The 14991-nt window shown below is 43.5% G+C and overlaps 1 protein-coding gene across 10 annotated transcripts in view; it reads left to right on the top strand.

Moving 5' to 3' along the window:
• The window catches only part of ELOVL5 (ELOVL fatty acid elongase 5), a 117660-nt gene that overhangs the window by 69868 nt on the left and 32801 nt on the right, over positions 1-14991 (top strand). For 5 of the 10 annotated variants that reach the window (XR_009211276.1, XR_009211275.1, XM_058432263.1 and 2 more), the window contains exons 4-8: positions 1322-1399; positions 2316-2487; positions 4241-4365; positions 6850-6984; positions 8319-8502. Coding sequence is in view for 8 of the 10 variants with exons in the window: in XM_058432263.1 (XP_058288246.1) it covers positions 1322-1399; positions 2316-2487; positions 4241-4365; positions 6850-6984; positions 8319-8462 (654 nt within the window). In the remaining 2 variants the exon portion in view is untranslated. Of the gene's footprint in view, positions 1-1321; positions 1400-2315; positions 2488-4240; positions 4366-6849; positions 6985-8318; positions 10192-14991 lie in introns of those variants that run through there. The other 5 variants (XM_032141641.2, XM_032141638.2, XM_032141637.2 and 2 more) reach the window with 1 other exon arrangement.

The following is a 14991-nucleotide window of genomic DNA, read 5'->3' as shown; positions in this document are numbered from 1 at the left end:
TGTTAACATGAAGCTACAGAAAATTGGAACAGACCCTTTAGAAATAATTTAGTCCAACCTCATCGTTTTACAGTAAAAACAACAAAAGCCCACAGGAATTAGCTGGCTTGCCCCAGGTGCTGGGCCTGGCACTCAAGCCTTCCTCCTAATTCCATGGCTCTTCATCATGAACTGATGCTTCTCCCATGCTAAATCCTTGTGCTCTTCTTTGGCCATGAAAAGCCTGTTAACTCTCAGCGCTTTTTTATGTGTAGAAGGTGACAAAGCAGAAGGAAAAGGGCAAGAAGAAAGATAACCAAAGAAAAATCAGATAGAAGGCAGGATACCCAGCGTGAGTGCAGCGGCTGCACCCATTTTTGCCGTTTATTTCTGAGGTCAGACCGGGTGGAAATATCACAAGGTGCCTTCAGATCCTTGTAATCACCTCTTGTTCCCTGGGGGGGATCTGTGTTGCTCGCCAAGCTAAACTCTTGTGTTCAAGGACAGGGAACACAAGAATTGGGGTACAGGCTCTACATCACAGCCCTGCAGTTATCACGGGCCCATTGAGGGGATGGGCCCGTGATAACTGCAGGGCTGTGATGTAGAGCCTGCACCCCAATTCTGGGGTCCTTTCTGTGACAGCATAGTGCCTACTGTACTGCAAGTGATTCTGAGGCATGGGCACAATTTCTTCAGTCTGTGAAGCCTAATTCATGGATCCAGAGGATTGTACATACAACAACAGGAAATAATGAAAATAAAGTTGGACTAAATTATCCTTGAGCCTACAGCAGTTGTTCTCAAAGTATGGTTTCCACATCAGCAGCATCAGTATCACCTGGACCTTGTTAGACATACAAATTCTAGGCCCCCAGACCTACTGGAACAGAAACACCCCCAGGGACCCATGTTTTACTAACTGGCCCCTCAGGTAATTCTGGTGCTGCACACTCAAGTTTGAGGAGCACTGGCTTAGGGAAAGCAGCCAGAGGCTTCTGTGGGGCAGAGCAGGGAGCCTGTGATTGGCTTGGTCTGGGCACTTGTGCTAGGACCAAGGGGGTGACGAGCTGAGCGTTCTGCAGAGAGGCAGCGTGGTAAAGGAGGGTCTCTGAGGGCAGTAGCCTGGGAGTGACTTTTAAGCCCACCCCTTAGGAAATTGAGGCTCAAGTCATTAAAGCTTTCCTTTTGTTTACACTTCCCTACAATTGTTTTTTCTCAGAGCAAACTTGGCTGAGCACAGCCCAAGGTAAATTATCACAGATTCTGCAACTAGTAAAGTTCAATCAGGACTTTACATGGCTCAGATGCTGTTGGTGACTGGCTTTTTCTTCTTTTTTAGTTAGTAACAGGAGTATGGGAAGGCAAATACAACTTCTTCTGTCAGGGCACACGTGCTGCAGGAGAATCAGATATGAAGGTACTGTCTCTTTTTCAGAAACTTTATTATTGTAAATGTTGAGTTTTTTTAAATAAGTTGTATAAAATACAAAATGGCCCGTAACCTCACTGCCCAGGCATCCCTGTTGATATTTTTAAAAGAATAAAAAAGGCAATTTATACACATCGTATTAAAATTTGAACATGAAAGGTATAAAATAAAACCTAAAGCATCCCCCTCTGTAAAAATAACTCCGGTTAACAATTGGCAGGAAAAATCACATGCAGTCAGTATGTTGTATTTACACAATCAGGATCATAAAAGCAATGTCTTAAATTTTTAAAATCATTCATCCAAGTACTTTTTTCCGAGTAGTGGTGTTAAAAATAAAATCTGACTTCCACTCATGAGGTTTCTTTTAAATCACAGGCCAATAGTCGCAGCTCAGCATGGGCAGTCATCTCCTTAGAGCACTTGTTTGACATGTTTAATTGGGCAGAGACCTGACACTGCAGGTTCCGATTCCTTTTCTTCTGTGTCTCTTATCAGGTCGGCTGCCCCATGCTAGTCCCTGAAATCAATAGCGTTTTTCAGATGGTTTTCCTTTGCTAGTGGCTGTGCAGGCTGCTTCCAGAGGGAATAGGCAGACTTCAAGGTTTTGAACCTTGAGCCTCATGTTTTTGTTAGTCTCAAAGAGTGTCAGGGACCCTTTCAAAAACATTCCCTGTAGTCATTTCAAACCCCTCCGGCTGTCCCAACCCAACCATGTTCTTTGGTTAAAGGTACTTGGAGAGTGACCATAGCTCCCAGCCACTGATGGACATTAAGAGCTCTTGGGGCACTCGGGCTTCTCCGAGTTGACATCAGATTTTTGGATATTAGTGAAACATGTCAGAGGTGATATTCCAGAGAAGCCGTGAGGATAAGCCTTAAATCTTCGACCCTTTCCTCTTAGATTATCCGTGTCCTCTGGTGGTACTACTTCTCCAAACTCATAGAATTTATGGACACTTTCTTCTTCATCCTGCGCAAGAACAACCACCAGATCACGGTCCTGCACGTCTACCACCATGCCTCGATGCTGAACATCTGGTGGTTTGTGATGAACTGGGTCCCCTGCGGCCACTGTAAGTATTAGAGACGGGGACTTGGGGAACAGGTGTGAGCAGGGAGGAGAGTGGAAACTAAGGCTTTCAGAAAAGGTGCTGTTTCTGTAAATGTCTAGGTCAGGCTTTCAGCTTTGTGTTCAAGTTGCTTTTAATGATAGTTTATGTACCTATGCACACAAAACCCTTTTTTAGTTAAGTGAACTTTCTGTGCTGATTGGGTGAGATGAGGGAGATACCACTGGGAACATATTAAGGAATAGGTACAATATTCTCTGACTTAGAGGGCAAGTTTCCAGATTATTTCTGGTCCTTCTGTATGGTGTGGAAGGTTTGAGATGGGCAGGTGAGGAAAATAGGATCACACTGTTGCATGAGTACCAGGGAGCGAGGCTCATTTTGAAATACAGCTTTAGCTGTCATGCATTAGGAAGTCTCCACATGTTCTAACAACCTTCATATTCCCTGAAGCATGGTGATCAAGGTGTCTTCTATGACAAGCACCAAAACTTGATATAAATTTTCTAAGGTTGTACTTGGGTTTTGGAAAGCTTGTAGTCCAAAGTTTCTTATAATTTTCAGAGATTGCCACCTTCAGATTCAGCCTGGGAGTTTTAGCAAATGTCTCAGTCAAAAGTCCTGTCATCCGAACACTGAAGAATTTAACTGAGAACCTATGGGTCTATTTATGGATGTTTTTTCTCTGGGATAGCACTGCCCTTGATTACCTGAGCCTACTAAGATTCACAATGTCATGGAATTCCAGAGCTAGGGAAACAAAAAAAAAAGCTTTCCAAATACAGATCCTTTGGGTTTGGGAGGAAACTAAGACCACAGAAAGGTGGGTAGAGTTGGGGCTTTCTGCTCCTCCTTCCTCTCGCTGTCAGAGCTCATGATGGTGGATTAACTGACCTAACTTTCTAATAGAAACAGCCCCTCCCTACATTTGAAGGGTGCTTTAAATTTTCAGAGAACTTTCAGGAGGACAGATTTAATCAGCTCCACTTGGCCCAGGAGAAACTGAACCAGGGAATGGATGTGATGTGTCCAAAGTCAAACAGCTAGTTCCTATCATAGCCAGGAGTAGAAACTTCCCTAACACCAGGCTGTGCACCTCCAGCTGCACAGGGAAAAGCCAGATGGCTTGGTTTAGTTGCTGCCCGTTGGGGAGGAGGACAGAGTCTGGAAAAAGAACTAGTGGTCCTACTGAACATTGAAAGTGATGTGATAAGATGGCTCTTTTATCTCTAAGGAGCTAGACTCTTGACTCTATTATTAATAAAAATGTATGACCTCAGCACTGCAGTCCTGGGGAATAATTAGAAGGTGGCTTCAGAGACCTCTCCACACCCCAGCAAATGTATAGAAACAACCATTTTTGAGCATGTTGCCCATCAGCTGTCTTCCACAGCCTTCAGAGAGCATATCTGAGGCAGTTGTGCATGTAAAGAAAAACAGCTGCCTCTGAGAGTTGGTGGGCATCTGCAGCAAAGCCTGTAGGTGCCGGGATGGCGTCATGGCTTCAGTGTCAGATGCCCCCCCTGGCAGCTACAGCTGACCGCTGGGCTCGGAGCCTCCTGGTGGCTGCCTGCCCAAGTGGAAATTGAATTCTCATTACACATCCGTGCAGTGCTTGCTGTTACAGTGTTTGTCAGCCCTGTTGGAAATCATCTCTCTTTTTGATTCAAAAAGAATCTTGTATTTTTTTATTTTACCACCTGTTCTGTTTAAAACACTAATACATTCTCCTTCCCAAATCCCTCTGTTCCTGCAGCTTATTTTGGTGCCACACTTAATAGCTTCATCCACGTCCTCATGTACTCTTACTATGGTTTGTCGTCGGTCCCTTCCATGCGTCCGTACCTCTGGTGGAAGAAGTACATCACTCAGGGGCAGTTGGTGAGTGACTTGGCCTCTTTCCGCAGGACTTACTTCCTGGTGGATGCAGACCTCTTCTTGGCTTTAGTGTTACGTAATAGCATCTAAGATGCCCCTTCTCCACCCTTTTTCATTTGATATCATTAAATTCCTTGAAGTGGGTAGATTAGGGAATTTTCTTATTTTGAACTGATAGTGAACTGTGACCATGGGCGTACAGCTAGTTGAATTGTAGAAAGAGGGCTAGAATCTAATTTGCCAACTTCAAGTTCAGCTCTTCTGAGTTTTTGCACATAAGCACATATGCATGTATGTGTGTATATGTGTGTGTGTATTTTCTAATTATAGTCTAAAATCCAAAATGAAAATTGTGTGTTTCCGGGGGTTTTAGAAGGAGCTGGAGAGTAGTATGGAGTCCAGGGTATGTGTAGCCCATTACTAGGCAGCAAGGATATTTGTCTGGCAGGTATGGTGACCCCTCAGCCCCCATGCAGTGGAGCACCTGTTGGTGAGGATGGCAGCTGTTTGCTTCAGTTAACAGCTCCCTCCCCTGGTTTACTGCCAGGGCCAGGCCACTTTACCTGATACTTCTCACCATCCTTGATTAAGCCTTCTCCATTCATCAGTATATTATAGGTAACCTCTTTCTCTCCTCTCATGAATTCTTCTATGAACTAATTAATACTACTACTGCTTATATTAAACACTGACATTTCCTAAGTGTTTAGCACGTGTTGGGTACTCATACTAAGTACATGATTTTACATAGATTGTTCCGGTAGCCTGATTTCATATTATTGTCCCCAGGCCAGGCACAGTGGCTCACGCCTGTAATCACAGCATTTTGGGAGGTCGAGGCAGGAGGATCACTTGAGGCCAGGAGTTTAAGACCAGCCTGGGAACATAGTGAGATCCTGTCTCTACCAAAAAGAAAAACACATATTATTGTCCCTATTTTATAGATGACACTGAGACAATAGGCCAAAGCTAGCTGACTGAGGGGCGTGGACATTAAAGCCTTTGCCCTGTCCTTGGATTATTAACACATTTTTCTCAACAGACCAAGCTGATTCAGATCCCTTCAAGTCAATTATGATTTTTCAATATTTAAAAATAACAATCTGAAAAAAAAGTCTGAGAAAATCTTAGAGACTGAAGTGTTTGATATTTCATTTTCACCTCTCTGCCAGCTGCTATACGGTCCTTGTTAATTTTTTCTCACCCACCTGTGAAAAAGGAAAATTGTTGATTAACCTCCTTGTTATACTTGAGGAGAAATGATGCAGAAATTGATTTATACCACACAGTTTTGGGTCTGGTGGAAGCAGAATTTAAAAGAACAGACTGGCAAAGTTGGTCTCCCGTTAGGCTGTGTACTTTGAGGTGGAAGATTAAACCTACCCCGGTTGTCAGGATTTATTTTAAGCACCACTCCTAGTTATTCCTCAGTCTGCAGTACTAACCTTAAAAAAGAGAAGGCAAACAGCCAGGCACAGTGGGTCATGGCTTGGAGTCCCAGTTACTCGGGAGGCTGAGGTAGAAGGATCTCTTGAACCTAGGAGTTTGAGGCCACCCTGGGCAACATAGAAAGACCCTGTCTCAAAAATTAAAAACAAGAAACTCTACTTAGAAACATTGGAGCTGCTAGAAATACAGTGTGCAGAGCCTAGCCCTTTTTTTGTGGGGCGGGGGGTGGTTTGAGACGGAGTCTCGCTCTGTCACCAGGCTGGAGTGCAGTGGCGCGATCTCGGTTCACTGCAACCTCTGCCTCCTGGGTTCAAGCGATTCTCCTATCTCAGCCTCCCAAGTAGCTGGGACTACCGGCGTGTGCCACCATACCCGGCTAATTTTTGTATTTTTAGTAGAGACAGGGTTTCACCATTTTGGCCAGGATGGTGTTGATCTCTTGACCTTGTGATCCGCCGGCCTTGGCCTCCCAAAGTGCTGGAATTACAGGCATGAGCCACCGCGCCCGGCCTGAGCCTAGCCCTTTTTAAAACATCTTTCCACCATTTATCTAACCAGTTCACATGCGTTTCAAGGTTTATTCATCAAAATTGATCAATGCACTTAGTGTTGTTTGCCAGTAAAGGTTTAGATCTACTCATCAGCCTTCACCAAACCAGAAGCGTCCATGGATAAGGAGTTGAAAGGATGTATAGCCAGGTGGCACATCCTGCAGTGATGTTATCAGTGCCCTTTCAACATACGCGCTTGCTCTTCCTTCTCAGAAAATAAAAAGTCTTGGATGTCTCTATAGTGTATCCTTGAATTTTGGAGAAGGTAGTTTAAATAGCTTGGAGGGCAGAGGAAGAATATATATAAGACAAACACACCTAGAGTTTAGGATAAGTGTAGTGTATGTGTTGTGTTCATGAAGTGACTGCTGTACCTGCAGCAAGTGTTAATTCAGAAATTTAGGTGATGCTGGTTAAAAAGTCTGCCTGGTGTGGGGCCTCGTCCATGCACTGTCCCTGTTCAGCTGCCTCCCCTCTGTTCCCCTAGCTTCAGTTTGTGCTGACAATCATCCAGACCAGCTGCGGGGTCATCTGGCCGTGCACATTCCCTCTTGGTTGGTTGTATTTCCAGATTGGATACATGATTTCCCTGATTGCTCTCTTCACAAACTTCTACATTCAGGTAAATCTCACCCTTCTCTGGGACTTGGGATCTGGGGCCTTTACCAACAAAGGCCCTCATCTATTCACTTAATGGGCATGTGGAGCCCTTGCTGGGTGACAGGCTCTGGCCTCTAATGGAGTCACTATGACAAGAGCAGCCCCTGCCTCTGGGGGGCTCACAGCTCACTGGAAGACACTCTAGAACCCTGTTCTAGAGCCTGGATGAGAGAGTCTTGGGATTCCCCTGGGAAATGGAAAACTGTGCAGTAGGACCCTGTGTTGCTTCCCTCTGACCTGCAGCAGAGACATGAGAGGTGATTTCAATCAGAAATCTCTCAGTTCACTACCCTGAACATCATGGCCAAATGAAATTTCAGAAGAGATTTTTATCACAGTCCTCAGATATGGAGATACGCTTTTTTGTCTCAGCTTTCTTATACATTCAGTCCTCAGGTGTGAGGATTCGGTTCATTCCTAAGCATATGATGTGGTGATGTAGGTCTTTGCTCACAGAAAGGTCCATTTAGGGCAGATCATCTCCAGTGGAGCCTCACCACATTGCAGCCACTGCTGATTCTCCTGCCATGTGTCACCCCCCAGATGACATCTGTCCTACCTTGGTTGCTAGTGCCTGGTAGCCATAAGGCCTGCTGATCTGGGCAAAACACGGAGGTCAGGAGCAAGGGCAGAGGCTGCAAGTCCTGAGGCTCAGACATTTGTCCTTTCCTCTTCTGTGCTCACAGGCACCTGTGTGTGGCATGTTGAGGTCAAGTTGAAGTCATATACCTCTGGGCTTCATAGTTTATGGCTGCACTGTGGGACATACACCAGGTACAAGGGAGGTGAAAGGATAGGGCCTGATGAAGCTGAAATCACATTTATTCTAACTGCTTATAGCAGCATAGCACTTTGTTCATGAAGGCTGAGATAGTCGCTGAGGCAGTGAGGAACTTTTAAAGACGAACAAGGGATGTGGGTGTCGAGAGCTGCTGCCAGGTGGGAAAGACCAATTTGGCCACATAACCTCTGTCATCTGCCATCCAGATACTAAAAGGCAAAGCAGAGTAAAGTGTAAATTGAATTTTCCGTGACATTTTAAATAGTATTTCTGTTGCAGCCTGTGATTCAGTTAACTTACCTCAGGCTAAGCCTCAGAAAAAAAAAAGGAAGAATGATTGAAACCAGTGACAAAAGATTTAGTCATGGGGACTTGACCTCAGGAGTTTCTCTTTGATAAGATTTGATCTTAAAAGGAAACTAGGCCTAATGTTAGGGATGCAATTCCCAGTAAAGTTCCCTATAAAGAAAACTGTCTGTGGTCATTTGGTTCTCATCTGCCCTTGCACATTTTAGACCTACAACAAGAAAGGGGCCTCCCGAAGGAAAGACCACCTGAAGGACCACCAGAATGGGTCCATGGCTGCTGTGAACGGACACACCAATAGCTTTTCACCCCTGGAAAACAATGTGAAGCCAAGGAAGCTGCGGAAGGATTGAAGTCAAAGAATTGAAACCCTCCAAACGACGTCATCTGATTGTAAGCACAATATGAGTTGTGCCCCGATGCTCGTTAACAGCTGCTGTAACTAGTCTGGCCTACAATAGTGTGATTCATGTAGGACTTCTTTCATCAATTCAAAACCCCTAGAAAACGTATACAGATTATATAAGTAGGGATAAGATTTCTAACATTTCTGGGCTCTCTGACCCCTGCGCTAGACTGTGGAAAGGGAGTATTATTGTAGTATACAACACTGCTGTTGCCTTATTAGTTATAACATGATAGGTGCTGAATTGTGATTCACAATTTAAAAACACTGTAATCCAAACTTTTTTTTTAACTGTAGATCATGCATGTGATTGTAAATGTAAATTTGTACAATGTTGTTATGGTAGAGAAACACACATGCCTTAAAATTTAAAAAGCAGGGCCCAAAGCTTATTAGTTTAAATTAGGGTATGTTTCAGGTTTGTATTAATTTGTAATAGCTCTGTTTAGAAAAAATCAAAGACCATGAGACCATGATTTATGAAACTAATGTGACATAATTTCCAGTGACTTGTTGATGTGAAATCAGACACGGCACCTTCAGTTTTGTACTATTGGCTTTGAATCAAGCAGGCTCAAATCTAGTGGAACAGTCAGTTTAACTTTTTAACAGATCTTATTTTTTTATTTTGAGTGCCACTATTAATGTAAAAAGGGGGGGCTCTACAGCAGTCTTGATGAAACTTAAATATATATTCTTTGTCCTCGAGATTTTAGGAAGGGTGTAGGGTGAGTAGGCCATTTTTAATTTCTGAAGTGCTAAGTGTTTTTATACAGCAAACAAAAAGTCAGTTTTGCTTTCCACCAGTGCGAGAGAGGATGTATACTTTTCAAGAGAGATGATTGCCTATTTACCATTTGACAGAGTCCCGTAGATGAGCAATGGGGAACTGGTTGCCAGGGTATAAATTTGGATTGATTTATGCACTGTTATCTGTTTTGACACAGATTTCCTTGTAAAATGTGCCTAGTTTACCAAAATTAACAAAGGGGGGGAAAGGACCTTAAAACTTTTTGAGGTAAAATCAAGTATAGCTACAGCATAAGAGAATTGAGAAATTTGATAGAGGTAACTTGTTTAATGTAAATCTAATAGTACTTGTAATTTCTTTCTGCTTAGAATCTAAAGATTTGTTTAGAACCTCTTGTTTAAAAATAATAGACTGCTTATCATAAAATCACATCTCACACATTTGAGGCAGTGGTCAAACAGATAAAGCCTATGATGTGTGTCATTTTAAAATGTTGGAATTTAGCCTCTGAATACCTTCTCCATTGGGGGAAAGATATTCGTGGAACCACTCATGACATATCTTAGAAGGTCATTGACAATGTATAAACTAATTGTTGGTTTGATATTTATGTAAATATCAGTTTACCATGCTTTAATTTTGCACATTCATACTATAGGGAGCCTATTGGTTCTCTATTAGTCTTGTGGGTTTTCTGTTTGAAAAGGAGTCATGGCATCTGTTTACATTTACCTTATCAAACCTAGAATGTGTATATTTATAAATGTATGTCTTCATTGCTAGGTACTAATTTGCAGATGTCTTTACATATTTCAATACAGAAACTATAACATCCAATAGTGTGCTGTCAAAGTGTGCTTAGCTCACCTGGATATACCCACGTTGTTAAATGTCTAAACAGTAATCATTAAAACATTTTTGATTACCTGTGCCTGCATTTTACATTTTTTGTGCTGGCAATTCTGAAGAACTGGAGAAAAATCCACTTAATTCACTGTCTAGGAACTTACACAAATGGATGTAAATAATTCAGTTAGGAAGGCCATATTATTGCTTAGTTCTCAATGAGGAAGGACCCTGCATAATAAGGCACAGTGGTGGTTCCACCCTAATGCTGTCCTCTCTGCCTCCTCCGGGTAATCCCACTAAAGGTTCCAGCTCTAAACATGCTCCTTTGTCCTTCCTCTCATTGGCCCCAATCTCTCCCCTTACCCTGAGGATGTTAGAATTACTTTCCTAGGTCTAGACCACAGGTCTGCAAAATTTTTTCTGGAAAGAACCAGTTGGAAAATATTTCAGGCTTTGCAGGACATACAGTCCCTGTTGCAGCCACTTGATTGTGCCATCGTGGAGCACAAAAACAGCCAAAGACAATATGCAAATGAATGGGCATGGCTGTGTTCTAGTAAAACTTTATTTACAAGCTTGGAAAACATAGCAAGTCCTCATCTCTACAAAAAAATTTTTTAAATTACCTGGGCATGGTGGTACATACCAGCAGTCCCGGCTACTCAGGAGGATGAGGCCAAAGATCGCTTGAACCCATGAGTTCAAGGTTACGGTGAGCTAGGGTCATGTGACTGCACTCCAGCCTGGGCAACAGAGTGAGACCCCATCTCTTAAAAAAAAAAAAAAATTTACAAAACAGAAGGCCTGTGCCTATAGTTTGCTGACCTCTACTCTAGAGTAATGAGGTCCCCTCCTCTTGGACCTAAAGCTCAATCATTTTATTTGCCAAAGATCATTTTATGTCCCAGATTGTGGCCCTTCCCAGCATACCCCACTTGTTTTGAATTTACAGGTACATTCATGTCTACAACAGGAGAGATGACATGGATGGTCCATCTTCCTTCCATCTACTTCATACCATATGGTCCCCAGTATAGGCTCTTAGGTACTAAACTAGAAAGCACCTAAGAGCCAAGACTGAGCCTATACTGTTTTAAATGAGTGCACATGAAAGACATGTTAGTTGCTGAAACTACCTGCGGATATGACTGCAGAACTGTCAGAACTCCAGAGAAATGTCACCTAAAACTGCATTTAGTACTTGGGATATTATCCAGAAGGTGTAAGAGGATTGTTGGGGAGTTGATGGTAATAAATTATATCTGTGTCTTTCCCCTCTAAGTTCAGAACAAATTGAAGAAATACTGGAAATTAGACCAGTAGGAATCAAAATAGCATGTGTCTTACTAAGAAGGCTGGATTGGTGAAACTAAGACCACAATGTGGCTCTCTAATTAACCCTTGCTAATAACTCTATTAACCTAACTTACCAGGGCTCAGTAGCACACCAGTGGTTGCTCTGAGGGTTGGTCTGGTGATAAAGTGGTTATTAAAATATATTAAATATCAGTCCTGGAATTTACCTGCCTTAAATTGTAAACTCCCCTTGTGGCAGATTCTACACTGATAACCTTACCATGCCAAGAAAGTGTGCTTAGCTGCATCTCCCAAGCAGCAATCAAAGTCTTCCCTCCCCCTGTTAGAGAAGTGAGTGGATAAGAGGCAAGAGAGAGGGCAGATGTGTTCTGCTGTCCTTTTTCCTGTATGGAAAAGAGAGGATTCCCATTTCTCCCTCTATTTTTGGCAGCCTTGCTAATCATGTGAAGGGCATTGTAGACTAATATGAGAAGTACAACTTGGAGACCACATTGGCTGGGTTGAAATCCTACCTGTATGACCTTTTGGCAAGAAAACTTTGCCTTAGTTTTCTCATCTGCCAAATAGGAGCAATGTTAAGTTTCTATGTTATAGGGTCCTTGTAAGGATTAAATAAATGACTAATGATACTGTGTATATAAAGCCTTTGGAACCCCATCTAGCTCAGAGTAAAGTATATGTGATAACTTACCTTCAGGATTGTAATCTCAACTCACCCCACTGGTCTCTTTCAGCTGTAAGCTATTGTTTCACTGTTATTTCCCTGGTTGGCTGCTCTAGTAATCCTATCAATCAAAAAAAGGGGAAGGAAGTTATTTTGTATGACATTTTCTTTGTTAAATCAGTGTTGAAAAGAAATTCTTAGGAGTCAAGTGTTCACCATCTGTATTATTCCTGGTTTTGCCAGATTTTACATTAAATTCACCATTCTGGAGTTTTTAGAATCTACTTTGGAAAGTAGGGCAGTGATTATCAGTATCTGGACTTTGTCCATTATTTCTCTGGAGTTCTGACAACAATTCTGCATTCATATCCACAGGTTGTTTCAGCGACTGACATGTCTTTCATGAGAACTCATTTAAAACAGGTGTCTCCTGCAATCCCCTTATCACTCTTGGACCTCAAATCCTAACCAGGTTTTTCTTTACACTCTAATTTGGAAGTGATTGTCCTCAGTGGAGCAGATGGAGCCAAATAGTGGTTGCTGTCAGTTTTTTGCTCTGCTCTTTAGCATTGCTTCATTGGCCATTAGTTCTTACTCCAGGCATAGATTTAAAACCTGCTTTTGTTATCCTTGACATTTTTGTAGTCCTTATCTTCTCTCTTTCTTCGGTATGTTTATGGCTCATGAAAAGAAAGTTCCTGGGCCAGTTTTTGCCATAGTTTGCAGAAGATGTCTGGATTCGACTCTTGATCAGATCAAGGAAGACTTCTGGGGTGGAAATAGGAGGAACAAGCAGTGCAGGATCCAGTGAATGGCTAATGTAGTGGTGACAGAGATCCAGTTGTAATGCTTCCCTTTCTCACGTAATCAGGACTCTCCTGAACAGTACCTACCACTCTGTCTGTTGCCCCATTTATGTTACTCTGTTGGCCAGGCCTTTGCAGAATGTGACCTTGTTCACTGGGAGAGTGCTTGATACAGAGGACTGAGCTAGGTGTATTGAGCAAACAGGGATCTGTGAGAAAACAACCAGCCCTCGCAGGAGCCTCTACTGAATTGGGATCAAACATACACATGTGTGCCTTCTGTGTAAAATGGTTTGTGGTGACTGCCGTGAGATTGGTATGAACCAGCTACCATGAGAGTCCAGGGAGGGAGAACCCTTCTAGCAAGGGTGGGTAAGAAAAGCACTGTAAAGGAGTTGGCTTTTAATCTGAGCATTCAAAGACCATCTGGGTTTCAGTAGATGGAGCCTGAAGGTGCTGGGAAGACAGCATTCCACATACAGGAACCAGTATGAGCAAATGCATAGAAGGCCCAGAGGGAGATGACACATTGCACTCAAGTGGGTGTGTGGGTGAAACTGCTTGTTTTAAAAATGAGGTAAGATGGGAAGAGAGTGGAATTTGTCTAGGTGTTCTCCTAGATGAAATGTGTAGAATGTTGTTCAGAGCTCCCAGAGGAAGTAGTGATTATGTGTAAAGGAACCATTCTGAGCAGAACCTCCTGTCACTGGCCTGTGTCCTAGCCCTCCTGCCCCCATCACCAGCAGTGCCAGGGAGGAGCCAGAACATGATGATAACAAGAACCAGGACTCACTTAGTCTCAGTTATAAGCTGATGGAGTCTTCTGTCAGATAGGGCAGGTTCAAAGGGGACCTCAGACCTTTGCCAGAAAATTGCTTGTCACCAAAGAGATGGCATTTGAAATCTGAAAACGGGGCCCCTGATGGGATGAGTCGGGATTGAAATCCCGTATGGGCTCATAAACAAATATTTCTTAAGTGATTATGCCCACACATTCCTACTGGTGTTCTTTGTTCAAATAATGGGCATAGATGCAGGTTCCCCTTGGATGATTGACAATGTTTTAACCAAGCTACCACTTTTCAGCAAATTGTGTGCTTTCCCCTTGACAATGTTCCCAGTGAAACAGGTGCCTGTTTGTAGGAAAGCATCAGCACCAGGTTCCAACAACCTTGTGCCCTTCCCTGCTCCCTTTTTTTTTTTTTTTTTTTATGCGGAGTCTCACTCTGTCTGCCAGGTTGGAGTGCAGTGGCCCAATCTCGGCTCACTGCAAGCTCCACCTCCCGGGTTCACGCCATTGTCCTGCCTCAGCCCTCCCGAGCAGCTGGGACTACAGGCGCCCGCCACCATGGCCAGCTCATTTTGTGTGTGTGTATTTTTAGTAGAGACGGGGTTTCACCATGTTTGCCAGGATGATCTCAATCTCCTGACCTCGTGATCTGCCCACCTTGGCCTCCCAAGGTGCTGGTATTACAGGTGTGAGCCACCACACCCAGCACCCTGCTCCCTTATTAATTGCTGTGGCTCTCAGTCCTCCAGGAAGACTACATGGTTAGGGGTTGACCAAGTCGCACCTGCCTGCTGCCTGTGCCATTCCTGCAGAGCTCCAGCCCTCTAGGAGTACTGGGTTAAGTGTATTTTAAAACCAAGGCCAGGGCTGGGTGTGGTGGCTCATGCCTGTAATCCTAACAGTTTGGGAGGCTGAGGCGGGTGGATCACTTGAGGTAAGGAGTTCTAAACCAGCCTGGCCAACATGGTGAAATCCCATCTCTACTAAAAATACAAAAATTAGCTGGGTATGGTGGTGCACACCTGTAATCCCAGCTACTCGGGAGGCTGAAGCAGGAGAATCACTTGAACCCAGGAGGAGGAGGTTGCAGTAAACTGAGATCACGCCACTGCACTCCAGCCTGCCTGAGCGACAGAGCAAGACTCTGTCTCAAAACAACGACAACAACGACAACAATAACAACAAGGCCAAATGTTACCCCGTGCTCTTACAAGGGAACAGTCAGAATCCAACTCCTAAGCACACAAAGCTACTTTCTTAAGGGCAATGGGAGAGGGAAATTGTGATGGCCCCAAGCTA

Source organism: Hylobates moloch, unplaced genomic scaffold (assembly GCF_009828535.3).
Source record: "Hylobates moloch isolate HMO894 unplaced genomic scaffold, HMol_V3 SCAFFOLD_20, whole genome shotgun sequence".
Lineage (NCBI taxonomy): Eukaryota > Metazoa > Chordata > Mammalia > Primates > Hylobatidae > Hylobates > Hylobates moloch.
The sequence above is the reverse complement of the archived record's forward strand: the minus strand, read 5'-3'. Positions and strand labels throughout refer to the sequence as shown.